This window comes from Artibeus jamaicensis, unplaced genomic scaffold (assembly GCF_021234435.1).
Source record: "Artibeus jamaicensis isolate MK-2021 breed Jamaican fruit bat unplaced genomic scaffold, CSHL_Jam_final contig_3176, whole genome shotgun sequence".
Taxonomy (NCBI): Eukaryota; Metazoa; Chordata; class Mammalia; order Chiroptera; family Phyllostomidae; genus Artibeus; species Artibeus jamaicensis.
In genome coordinates, this window is record NW_026521740.1 from 182,534 (window position 1) to 196,368 (window position 13,835).

General features: G+C 41.7%; 1 protein-coding gene across 1 annotated transcript in view; it reads left to right on the top strand.

Moving 5' to 3' along the window:
* HECA (hdc homolog, cell cycle regulator) overlaps nucleotides 1-8,060 on the top strand; it is a 42,489-nt gene extending 34,429 nt beyond the window's left edge. Inside the window, exons 3-4 of the mRNA XM_037144964.2 lie at nucleotides 1,417-1,571; nucleotides 4,340-8,060. Of these exons, the coding sequence (XP_037000859.2) occupies nucleotides 1,417-1,571; nucleotides 4,340-4,504 (320 nt within the window). The 3' untranslated portion in view covers nucleotides 4,505-8,060. The remainder of the gene's footprint in view (nucleotides 1-1,416; nucleotides 1,572-4,339) is intronic.
* The last annotated feature ends 5,775 nt before the right edge of the window (nucleotides 8,061-13,835 follow it).

Sequence of the window (13,835 nt, forward strand, 5' to 3'; positions counted from 1 at the left end):
ACACGTCCCATCAGCTTCGTCAGGGTGGTAATGGCACCTGACCTCGGCATCTCTTCCTGCCCTGACACTTCCTAGCAGCTGCCTGGGTGTCTGAATATCTGGGAATTGTGGTGAGTAAATCCAGGAGGGAGACTGGAAATAAAGTGTTTTCTCGTGTCTTCTGGATTCTTGAATTGACATCCTGAAATGTCCCCTGGCCCCTGTGAGTGGGTACGGTGCGTGAGACCTCTTCATTGTCAGTGCCCTAGGGCAGAGGTGGACCGTACTGCAAGAAGGTCTTGACACCCTTCTATTTTTGACAGTAATGGCCCCCAAGGTTGTATAGTCTGATTGTTAACATGCCCCTCCGTTCATCCAACATACAATTACGGAGTGCTTTCCACATTGCAGGCACTGTGCTAGACTCTGAGCCTACAAGGATGAGTAACCCTCGTCCCCAGAGAGGGAGAGAACGTGTGTAGAAGGTGTCTCTGAAGCACTGCATGCCCTTCTCCAATGTGAGGAGCACGCTGGTCCTGAGCACTGAGAGGAGAAGGGCCATGGTCTGGCTGATGGCAGCAAGCGGCCCACTTTGAATAGGAAGCCACGCAGGGGCATGTGTGCTCCTGATAGTGGTTTTCAGCAGAGTGCGACTTCCTGCTCCCTGCATGGAGAGCAGCAGTGTTGCTGTTACACACTGTCCAGGCAGATGGGACCATTGTGACTCTCCTGTGATAGGAACCCTAACCTTCCCATACAGGCTGGGTGGCATTTTCCCTTAGGTGTTGATAAATAAGGGAGAAATGGGGACATGACTTCTAAGAGCCCAGTAAATAACACGACATTGAACTCCTTTTGAAATGCCACTTACCAGTGAGATAGAATTCTGGTTTTTACATTAGATGTGGTGATGGCTGAGCAATTTTCGAGACAAGGGCAGTTAACAGTACTTTGGGCTGTGGTGTAATTCTGGGCTACCAATACCAGGACAGACTTCTGGCTTTATCACAGGGCTTGTTAATAGATGAGAGGTCCCATGAATACGGGCCAGGTTGCTGGTTCAGTCTCTGTGTGCCACACGTAGGCTTCTGAGCAGAAAGTCCTGCATAGTCACAGACCGTTTTGAGCACCTGAGGCTTGGTCATTTGAGTTTGGACGTCCAAATTTTAGACCTGGGAGTGCTTTTTGGGAAAGGGAATTGACGCACTACTTAATAAGATTGAACTTAAAGTACGTGTCTCATTGACAATAGTTGCAATTTATCATTATTCTGAAAGGACGACTTGGGGATATGTGATATCTGTTTTGCACTTTATGTTTATCCAAATGATAAAATGTACATTTACAGTTGATAGGTGAGTCAATTTTTAATCTCCTTTGGAGACAAAAGGTGGTTTCCCCGGCGGCCACTCTCAGCGCTGTGTCTTCTGTGCACAGGGAGGCTCATGCACCTGTACGCCGTGTGCGTGGACTGCCTGGAAGGGGTGCACAAGATCATCTGCATCAAGTGCAAGTCGCGGTGGGATGGCAGCTGGCACCAGCTGGGCACCATGTACACCTACGACATCCTGGCCGCCTCTCCGTGCTGTCAGGTTGGTACTGGCCCCACAGAATGAGCAGGGGGCGAGCGTAGAGGAGTTAGAATGAGCATTGCGGTTGGGGTGGGGGAGGCAGCGGGCGTGGCCAAGGGGCTTCAGTAGTGAGCATTCAGGAGACCCCTCCACAGTCCGCCAGTGGTGATTGATCGACTACAGTGGGTGCAGCTGTTCCCGGACTACTTTGTAGTCATGAAAAGGGGTATTATGGGGACATTACTAGTAAAAATACGATTACAAATGGCTTATAAGTAGATTATAAATGCTTCCATTTCTAAAAAGTGAACATGAAAAAGCCTCTGGTAACCAGTTATCAGGTAGTTTCTAGATGTGGGATGCTTAGGGGTTCCTTAGTTTTCTCTTTGCTTGCTTTTATTTTCTAGTGTTTTATATGGTTAACATATACCTACTTCTAATAAGCAGGACTTATTATTTAGAAGGAAGCAGAAAGCTTCACTTTCTTTAGTAGATAAGATTTCCTTTCGGTTTCCTTCCTGTGGGACAGTACAGTTACCCAGGAATGGCCCACCTTGTACGGTGTTTGAGGCAGACATGAAAGATTTGCAACCCTTAAAGCCCTACTAGGAGCAGGCATTGAGCACTGCTAAGAGAGCATCTGAAATCCATTTGTCCTCAGGAGCAGGGGGAAATATTAACATGCAAGTTAAAGAAGTTTATTGAAACACAGGAGACGACAGTCCTTGGAAATGCATTGGTTTACTCATATTTTCAAATGCTTGGGACAAGTGGGCACCTGTTAGGCAATTCCTTGATCCTGTGGATAGGAGAGATTTTCCTTTGCTGTTCTGTGGCCAAGGCTGGTTTTAATAAAGTGAGGAACACTTCATTGGTGTACCACGTAGTTTTGCATCTTTGACATTATGGTTTAGTTTTTGTAAAGAGGATATCCTTACTATTCATAGTTTATTCAGAAGATATCCAGTGTTGGTTGAATTAAAATGTGTTGGCAGAGTTGGTATTTCAGTATAGACACTATACTTCATCTACGGTAGTGATCTTAAAAGTGAAATATAGCCATGACAGACCTAAATGGCCATCCATAGCCTGTCATTGGATTCCAGATAGAACTGACTACCTGTACACTATTCTAATATGTGAGCCACATTTCCATATTAAAACTTGGCCTTGGAAATGAGATATCATAGTCTTTTAGTTATTTACTGTAGCATTTTATAATACTGTGCTTTAATACCAGCTCATGAAATGAGACAAACGAAAGGAAATGGCTTTTCTCTCTTCACACACACTCCGGGAAGGTTGTCTTTTAGAGAAACAAGGAAACGAGAGAATGTTAGGGTCTGTAACTCTAGAGTGTTAGCACTTGGAAGGACCTGGGCGATCTAGTCCAGACTCCTTGTTTTCCACATACAGTGGAGGCTTAGAAAATTAGAACATTTTCCATAAATGTGTCAGAGCCACAGCTGAAACCTGTGACTCCCCGGCTGGTGTTTGTTCTAGTTCAGCACCGAGAGGCGGTGGGATCATCTCCTCCCCTTGGAGGAGAGCTGAGTGGCACCCTGTCACGCCCAGCCTGCTGTCACTTAACTGTATCTTTCCTCCTTAAAGCCATTTAAGCCCAGACCTTCATTTTCTCCCCCCTTCCTCCGCAACAGAAATGGAAAACATGTTTGATTGTTGTTTGGCTTTAAAAAATCCACTAACTATATTTATTGTGAAGGTACAAATATTAGACATAACTAAGAGATGAAGCCAAGTCTTCCAATAAAACTTTAAGCCAAAAAGTAAGCAATGATTAGTTACAGAAAGGTAAAACAAATTAAAGATAGATGTTTGCTCAGAATCTCACTTTTAATGTTGTTCAAAGAGATACCCGTAAGTTACAAGGGAGGTGATCTCCGGTTACAGACCGGCAGGCTAGGAGCGAGGGCTCTGAAATAAGCTACTTTGGCTCGAATCTCACTCAGCCTTTCCACTCACTGACGGTGTGGTCTTGAGCAGGTTACTTCCCCCCCATGTGCCGAGTTTCATCATCTATAACTTCACGTAACACTATCCACCGCACAGGAGTGTTTTGAGGGGAAAATGAGGTTATATACTTTTCTGTTACGTTTTTGGAATGAATCCAAATTGAGAATCTGTTGTATTTATTGCTTCTGGTTATTCACATATGGCCTGTTGGTGCAGGCTTGTCCTGTGGTGCCCTTAAGGAGAGGCCCAGGCATGAATCAAGGTGCACCGTGCCAGAGGGTTCCAGAACCTCCGGTGCATGGAGCTCTGCCCCATGGATTGTTCATTTTGCTTGAGCATTTTAGGGAAATTTTATTTTTACACAAAGAACACATAAATATAATGTGCGGTAGAATGAAAAATATGTATGAGTTTTTAAAATAAACTGAAATCTTCAAAGAAGTTTATACAGGTTTGCAGGGAGAGTCAGCCTCAGCCACTTTTTGAAATCCGCAGGGAAGGTATGTCCAGTTGTTAGCGGGCTTTGGTGGGGAAATTCAGGGCAGTGCAAGTGTGCATTTTCTTCTGTGAGTAGAAGCTAGTAGCAGCGCTTCATATGGGGAGAGGAATCGGGAGTTAACCTTTGGACTAACGACTACGGACCCCACATCTTACACATGTCCTGTGCTTTGCTACCCAGTTTTGGTAATAAAAGGGTACATTACTAGGCTCTGGATCAGTTTCCCAGCTCTAACAACCTTGCACTTGGGCTCCGATGACTGGGCAGCGTTGGGAGGCAGAGGCTGCGCTGGCTTATTGTGCTTGTCTCCACACAGGCGCGGCTGAACTGCAAGCACTGCGGGAAGCCCGTGATCGACGTGCGGATCGGGATGCAGTACTTCTCCGAGTACAGCAACGTCCAGCAGTGTCCACACTGTGGGAACCTGGACTACCATTTTGTGAAGCCATTTTCCTCCTTTAAAGTTCTCGAAGCTTATTGATGAAAGCTTTGCTTTGGTAATAGCTATTTTGTTGATATTATTACTTTATTACATATCTTTTCTAGGCAAACGTTCTGTGACGTTAACTTCTTTTCTAATGTAAAGGAGGGCTCCTGTGTGTGTGTGCCCCACTAAAATGGGGGTGTCCTTGCTTTCTCCTGACTCGGGAGTGTTAGTCTGTGGTCGTGACCAGAGCCCAGGGAGGGGCCCTCTGAGTTCCGGGCATTGAGTCACCATCACAGAGAATCTCTCACACAGCTTTCAAGGAGATGAGGAGGATGGGTGAGTTTAGGAAAGGGATTATGTGGTTGTAAACTGAGAGCCTGGTAGGAGTTGGGAGTACACTCATTACAAGGTCACTTTTAAAAGACCCACGTTTAGACCTCCCCTGGGCCTTGGGGAGATGTGGCAAGTGAGTGTGAGTCTGTGCCCGGGAGTTGACCGTATGTCCATCCACCTTGGCTCTGTCTCCACAGCGCACAGTGATGTGCGGTTCACACGCACCGACGGAGTGTTTGGAGGTGAATACAAGTGCTGTTTCCATCACTGTTGTGATTTAGTAGTTTTCATACTGAAAATAGTGTCCAAATTGTGAGACATATGAAAGCTACTGGTATTGCAAGTATTTTTAGGTAAGCTGACCTAAAACAGAATATGCCAAATGAGTTTGGGAAAGATGCACACTCATTCAAGAGGGCAAAAGGCAGGAATTGTGATACGAATTTGGTCCCTTTAGCCCCTAAGGATTGATGAATAGCATGGTTTGGGCAGCTCCAGTTCCAACAGGTTGCACTGTCGAAGGGCCATTTCACATCAGATCCTTCTTACGGGTAAATCTCATGGCCAGACCTCACTGGGGAGTTTGAGAAACCACCATGGCCACACTTACCATCCCCAAATCGTGTAGAGCTACCCTGTACCCATTTAATGCTGAGTTTCCAAAATCAAAGATTTGACCCCAGGAAGGAAAGGAAAAAAATTTCTTGTGACAGTATGAGGGTAAATAATAATTTTAATATTTCTGTTTAAGTATATTTTCATTTTGGAAAATTACTGATTTGAAACAGATCACTCAGGTCTCTGTGATACCTTACCATTTGGGAGAAAGATGATAATTTACACTTAACTCCCCAGAGCCTTGGGCTTTCCAGAGCACAGTTTTCTGTCATTAGCTCTTGGTGATTTCAATGGACATGCACCCTATGCCCTCATAGAAGTGGAATTGGAGGGTCAGTGCTCAAAAGTGCATTTGATAATTTCAAAGATGATATACATACATGCTAAATGAATGCTTAAAATACTCATTATTTTATGGATAGCCAACTTTGGAGTTATGTGAACATTTATGTTACTTACTTGGTGTGTACCATTTTTCCCCCCCTCAGAAAAATAGTTGCTTTTCCTCTCAGAAGTGTTTAGGCATTAATGCAAGTGAGCTTCAGTTCTACATGAAATATTTGATATTTTCTTTGAAACAACACGGCCTTAAAAAGAACCAGTGTAGTAATATTCTTCGTCTTTCAGTTTGGCATCTAGTTCAGTGTTTGATCTAAAAAATATTTCACAACAGGGGAAATCCTCAGTGCCAGTAAGAAGCAGAAAATTGTGACTGGTCCAACAGTATTTGATGCAACCAAGAGAGGTCTATGGGACATGACCCTTGCACAATTGTTTTTAATACGCAAGTTGTAATTGTGAGTTCACTATTTCCCCATGGATTCTCTGATGCACTCAAGTACAAAAGTTTTTCTTGTCTTCCGAGCACCATTTGCATTTTTCTTCTGAATTTAAAATGAATAATAAACTGTTTGTAATGCTGTTCTTTTAACCCACCTACATTTCTGTAGAGAAACCTGCTTATGTTGTTGTTCTCAAGCTTAAAGTTTATGTGTAGATTGCACTCAACAAGCCCCTCATTCTAAAACTGCTGGGAGTGTAGTGTCTGATGCATTCACTAGTTTTCTCCTTTTGTTGTTCTTAACTCCCTAAAAAATAAGTAAGGTGAGGTTCCATTGTAATTAGGTAAAATTCGCTTCGAGCTTTTAGTTTGGTGATAAAGTTCGGATTCTGTTGATGCTGCATTTTGTGAAAGCAGAGGTGTGGGTATCATACCTAAGAATATCTTTGCCTGAAGGCAATGCCTTCTTTTAAAATGGAATATTTGGTTGATTGGAGAATAAAATATAATTGATTATGCTATAACGTAAAGAATAAAACTTGTTTCGGAAATCTGCTGACTTTAATGTTTTCCCCGTGCTTCCTCAAAGTACTTTGCTCTGAGTACCTTGATGGAAATTGGAATATGTCAAAAAATGATTATTTTTGTTGTGGTTTGGATATTAAGAGATATTAGTCACCTAAGAGATCCATGTTCTGGTTTTCTGATGAATAGTGTTCAATAATATGAACCACTCATAAGTGACTTAAAATATCAAAGCTATTTTTTATCTATTCTTTTTTTTATCATTTATTTTTAAGAGTTATATACCTTGAACAAGTAGAATTATTTGCATTAGTTTAGTGAGAAAACTATTTCTGTTGGTCTCATCATTCGTCTCCAGGCCAACTCAGTTCTCTACTTTCTTGTGGCATCTGAAGCAGTTAACATACTGGGTTTATACCTTCAAAGATAGACATTGGCTACAGAATTAGGAATTGGGGTCAGTTATCCCATTCTACTTAAGAAAGAGCTTTCCCCTGTCATGATTTTGTAGTTTTTGTATAAGAAGTTCATTTTCAGAATAAAAAGTACTTTTCTGTCTGTTTGGGGCAAAGTAATTCATCAGAGAAGAATAGTATTAGGTGTTTAAATCCTAAAACTAACAGACCACCAGAACTAACCTGCTGAAATCTTTCACTTTGTCCTATAAGACAAATGCTTAACGTGCAGCCTGCTCTCCTGCGCCAGGGTCAGTGAGTCTCCTTCGCGTTCCCCATAGCTCACGGTAGCAGCTGTCACGGAATTTTAGCTGGAGGCTTTGGGGGAGGGGGGGCAACGTGGAGAAAGGGCTCCGGGTCAGTGTTTTGGTTCCTACGACTGGATGCGCCTAACTCAGCTCATCTCCGTGTCCTGTTGACTTTACTGTTATTCCAGGTAATTGAAAGGAAACATAATGGGCATTTTTAAAACCAGCTCAAACTATGTACTTGTCAGTAAAGATTTCTTGTCAAGATATCTTGGATTGCACTTTTGTGGAGGGAAGACAGTGTAAATAGTTAAGGAATGTTGATAAAATTGACACATTTGGTTATGGAATTGTGTGTGATGTTAGAAGGTTTCTGTTTGTGAACTGTATGTAATAAAAATAATAAAATTTCAAAAACCAGCTTTGTACTTTCTTCAGTGTGGGACTTTATTTTTTGAGCTTGGAATTGTTGACAGGAATCGTGCTGGAGAAAAAAACTCTGAGGTTTTGTTCACTATTCAGGTAACCATTTCAAAGTCACTACTGCATTAATAAAAACTATGAACTTTTTATGCTGTTTCAAAGTGATTTTTCACACGTAAATTCCCTTTGCAGCAAAATAAGCATTCTGGATAACAGTCGAATCCCTAGGAATAATCTAACATTATTGTTCTAGTTATAGGGAATTCTATCAAATAGATACATAATCCTATTCTACAAATGTTTTCTTTGGTTCTTAGGTGTGTAACATTTTTGTAATGAAAAGATCTGATCACATGCTTCTTCATTATAAGAAAACGAAAACTGACTTGTAATTAAACTTCTTATTGACTTTATGAACTTTAATCAAGTGTAGTTTATCTTTCACATCTCCTTGTTCCCCTCATTTCTTTTTTTTGAGCCCTCATCAGTTTTTGAAACATTCAGCAACATTCAGTAAGTATATTTTAAAGCCTATATATATGCTCAGTAACTTAAGAAAACTTTTTTATTGATTGATTTTAGAGAGAAAGAAACATCAATTTGTTCTTCCACTTGTTAATGGATTCATTGTTTGGCTCTTATGTGCGGTGATCAGGAATCAAACTTGCAACCACAGAGTATCAGGGCGATGCTCTAACCAACTGCACTATCCAGCCAGGGCTCTGAAAGATTTTTTTGTTTGTTTTCCTTTCAACCATTCATTCCTCCACCCTGTCTTTGCTGACCATCAGCCTTTTATCTGTATCTAGGGATATGTTTCTGTTTTATTTTTTAGATTCCACACATACATGAAATCATACATTATTTATCTTTCTCTGGCTGACTTAGTTCACTTCTGTAATATCATCTAGGTTCATCCATGTTGTTGCTCTTCATTGCAGAAATTCTCAGCCAGTGGATTGAAGTCACAGGTTAAGATGTGGAAATGTGGGTGAGGAAAGAGTCCAGTCTGCCAGTGGGTTGTAAGCCTGTGCTACCACTTACTACAGACATCCGAGGCATACATTTTATTTTGTTTAAAAGGTCAAGGACTTGGGATATTGTGATTTCTACTACTGTAATCCATGTCAACAAAATTCCTTTGCAATTGTAAGGAAAGTACAGTTCTTACTGTAGTAGAGAAAAAAAATACAATTAAATAGTAATTGTTAAGAATTAAGGTTAATGGAAGAAAAATCTTGTTCCTAGTAGTTGTCATTACTTTAATCTTGCTTATGTTGTTTTGACTTAAATTTGGCAGCAATTGGATTGCTAATTTTGTAGACTACACTGTATCTCTAGTAAAGAGTTAAACTTTGGAAGGAAAAAGCTTGCCTTGAGCTTTTGTTTCACGTTCTCTCAGCTCTCCAACCTGGGATCCACCTTATCTAATGAATGTCAAGTATCTTTGAAAATACTAAAGTTCTGTATAGGGTGCTATTTGAAATATGTATTTTAAGGCATATTTTTTTTCCAATGGTAGCCTTTAGCATTGTGATAATTACTTTGTATAAGCTTGGCCTGGTACTAGTAGGCCTCAGGACAGCAGGAAGAGAACCACACGAAGCACTTTGTCTCACAGAGTTCAGTAGAACAACACCGACTGCATGTTTACCAGGGTTCGAATGGGATCTGCCACCAGGGCACCGTTTCCTGGTGATGGACACCATGCCAAGTGGCTCTGATATGCTTGATCGGAATTTAGATCATGTAAAATCGGGTTTAGAACAAGCTAATTACATGCCTCATAACCCTAAAAGTTAAAAAATCATAGCCGTAATAGTCACAATTCAGAGATGCCAGAATTCAGAGCAATAGCTATAGTTTTTTGTGATATTTGAAATGGGGTGTAGACTGAGGGGCTCTCAAAGCACCCATAGCCCTTTGCTGGGAGATGGGAGTAGCAGATGACACAGCTTAAGATACTTTTCATAGTCAAGGTGAGATAATGGCTGTGCTACCGCCTCGGGGCAAGGTGAGCATGACTTGCAGGATATATTCTGACTCTCAGTGTTGCTGTTGCCAGGGGGGCAGTCCCCTCGGATCACTGAGTCACTCTTGCCCCGACTGGGGATGGCAGCCAAGACAACGTAAATACAGGAGAACTGGCAGCTGTAACTCATTGGAGGAGTGGGGAGATGAGGTCATGCAGGAGGCTCTGGTCGGGATTTAAACTAAGGGTGGGCAGCCGTGAGACAATTGGGCCATGCAGTTTGAAAGGGTGAACGAAGCCCCACAAGGTCTGGTGTGTAAGGGAGGTACCATGCAGTTTTGGATTAAGAGCTGGAGAAAGAAAGGAGAACCGCAGAGGAAGCTGCCTGGGGGACTTGGCGACATGGATGATGGGGATGATGGTGTTGGGAGTGGGGAACCTGCTCAGCCAAGCAGGGATCGATGGGAGATGCCCGGGATGCTGAACTGTGATCCACAGTGCGGGGCTGCGGACCTGTTTTTCTCAGAGACAGTGCCTCCAACTGGCTCATCCTGAAAATGGCCTGATTTGGTGCAGGGAGGCAGGGCTGTGTGTGTGTGTTTGGGGGTGGGGAGGGGGGAGGCAGTGTTTTAAAAGGAATTGGACTTCATGGCAGAATTCTGCTCTTCTAAATCTGTATAACTTAAATAAACGATTCCTTTCTTTTCCACCAAACTCTGGCGTCGGGAGTCACACTTCCTGGTGGCAGGCAGTTGGACCCCGCAGCTGTTCCAGAAAAGCATAGGCTGGGGGTTTGTATCATATTCACAATAATGCATTTTTAAAATTTCATTGAATTTTGCACTCATTTTAAAGAGAAACTGAGGCGCAGGGAACTTAAATCTAAATAATAATTCCACGTAGTTAATGGCTAGCTGGGCATTAAGTCTGTGTTTCCTCTCCTAGTCTTCAAAATAAGATCAATGACTGTGTACATTCTTTTTGGTTGAGAGGTGACTAGGCTTGTTTGGACAACGCAACACATTTAAAAGGCCCAGCAGCCCTGGGCCCAGCAGGGGTCTCGATGTAAGGCCAACAAGTGCATTGGAAAGCATTCCCTATTTTTAGGAAAAAAACTAAAGGAAAAATAATACTTAAAATCAATAATTGTGTCCTCTATCCTCATTTTTCATGCATTAATTTTTGACATCTGTTCCCTTTTGTTAAAATAGAGCATTGTTTAAGGAGAACTGGGTGCAAGGTGGCGTTTTAAACAGTCCGCACTAAGAATCCATTTTATTCACATTGGGAGGTGATCTGACTTTGAAATATTTTGGATTCAAACGTGTCAAGCTGTCATATTTGATAGCATTGATCTGTCTAATTTGGGCAGGGTTTCCCTTCCTACTACCTTTTCAAATAGTTTCTCTCGGTGTATTTCATTTTCAGTTCTCACTTGCCTGAGGCTCTGGTATCCCCGACTTTTTGAATTGCTAACCCTGATCATTGTTTACTTGAATTCTACACAGCCTCAGTGGGAAAAGTGCTGGTTACAGGTTACTTTTATAGGATCAGTTTTTTTTTTTCTTGGTTTTTAAGGGCTCCCCTTTGAGCTAATAATCAGTGATATTCCAGGTTATTGCAGAACCAGGGACTGGCAATCAGTGCTTTACACCTTCTTGTTATTTTCATCACATTAACGATTCACACACTTTCCTGAAGCTCTGACCACACAGCAAGTGGTTGATGAAGGAAGCCAGGTGAAGCCCCTAGGCAGGCAAGGTAGGGTCTGTCTGAGGCTCCAGAAACCCACAGCTCTGAAAAGAGAGTGGTTTGGGCAGGGAGCAGGTGGTGGGAGTCCTGGGGCTGTTGTGAATATTGCAGAAAGCCTAATGGAGATCATAGCGCTTCCCACCACGAGACTGCACAGGATATCGAAAAGGTCAGTTTATTTCTGGCAGGAGTTGAAACAACCTTGGTTATCTCATACTGCTCAAAACACTGCAGAAGCATATGCCTTTGATGAATAATATATGAGAATGCAAATGAATTATGGCCTAACAAATGCCATTTAATTTATAGACATGACCTTTCAAAACAGGCTAGGGTCATATTAGGCGTGGGTAGAGGCCTCTGGTGAAGGCTGAGTTGGGAAAATGCCGTTTTAAAAAAGCTTTTTCTAATCCTTTTACCCATGTGATGCTCTTGTCTTACCTTTTCTGTACCTGCCCACCTGTCGTTCCTACCTTGCCCTGCCTTCCCTGGTGCATCAAGTTTCTTAAATACTGAAATACAGTAAAAGTCTCCTGACAAGCCTAGACAGGAGTTGGTTGATAAATCAGAAAAGTTGGTTGAAAAGTAGATGCCTACAATTGGTACAGAGATAGACAAGTTGATTAGTAGAAACATAGAGACAAGAAATCCACACTTACATATATGGTCAACTGGTTTTTTAAAAACTTGCTGTATTTTTAGAGAGAGGGGAAGGGAGGAAGGAAGAGAGGGAGAGAAACATCAATGTGTGGTTGCCTTTTGCACATCCCCTACTGGAGACCTGGCCACAACCCAGGCATGTGCCCTGACTGGGAATCAAACTGGCAACCCTGTGGTTTGCAGGCTGGCACTCAGGCAACTGAACCATTCCAGCCAGGACTGGTCAACTGACTTTTGACAAAGGTGCAATGAGAATTCAGTGAAAAAGGGTAGAGAGACAAAGGGAGCTGGAACAATTTGATACACATATGCAAAATCCAAAACAACCAATCTAACCTGGGTCCAACATATTTCAAAAAGTTAAAGTAGATAGCAGATCTAAATGTAAAATCTAAAGATGGATCCACTGGATTATAACATGAGAACAAAAATGGGTAAAATATTTGAACAGCTACTTCACCAAAGGAAAAAAGGTGAACACATGATATTCTACATCATGAGCTATTCAGGAAACGTAGATTAAAACCACAATTCAATACCACTAGACACCTATTGGAATGACTAAAATTCAAAAGGCAGAATACCATTTGCTGGCAAAGATGTGAAGTAACAAACTCACACTGCCAGTGGGAAACAGTTTGGCAGCTTCATAGAAAGCTAAGCATATACATATTATACAACCTGGGTGTTCCACTTCTGTGTATTTACTCGGGGAAAATGAAAGCATGACTGAGGAAGACGTTCATGAATGTTTACGGCAGCTTTATTTTGTAATAATAGCCCAAGACGGAAACAACTTCAACAACGTCCATCAGTAGGACAATGGTGGAACAAACTATGGGATATTTCTACAGCAGAGCACTACTCCGCAATAAGAAGTGAACTATGGATAGTGGCAACAGCATGGATGAATTTCAAAATAGCGACACTGAAATGAAAGGAACCAGAGGAAAAAACACACACTGTAGGATTCCATTTAGGCAACACTTTAGAAAACGCAAATGAATCTGTTGGGACACACCCCGCATTGCCCCAGAATGATTTATATACCAGGAACACATTATTTAAATTTAACTCAGGAGTATGCATATATTTGACAGATTTGGTTCTTTTAATGTGCCGTACCTGCAGTCGCAGGACCAGGTAGCTTTATTGCAAAGTGCCCTTTGCGACACATTTTCTAACAACACTTTCCATTTGGTTTTCTTTGTAATGAGAACTAAAGCTATTAACGAGAAACCTTAGCTATTGCCTGACTCACCACATTTGTTTTACGGATGAGAACTAAAGACATATGAGAAACAACATACATACAAAAACTTTCTAAGATTTGGGGATTTTTGTCCCCTAATTGTTTACTGTTTTATTCCTCACATTTAAGTCAACGATATTTTATACGAGTAAACTTCGCCTCATCTTTCCAAAACATCCTCCTGAGTTATAGAAGTCCTGCTTCCTTTTTGTAATTATAGTCCATTGGTTTATGTACTGTTCTTATTAAATTTCCTTATTGCAGTGGCAAGTGTAATAAATTTGGCATAAACAAGTTTGGGAACAAACACGGTTAATTTTTGGTAAGCACACAGGCTTTGCTGAGGAAAACTGGGTGCAGATACTG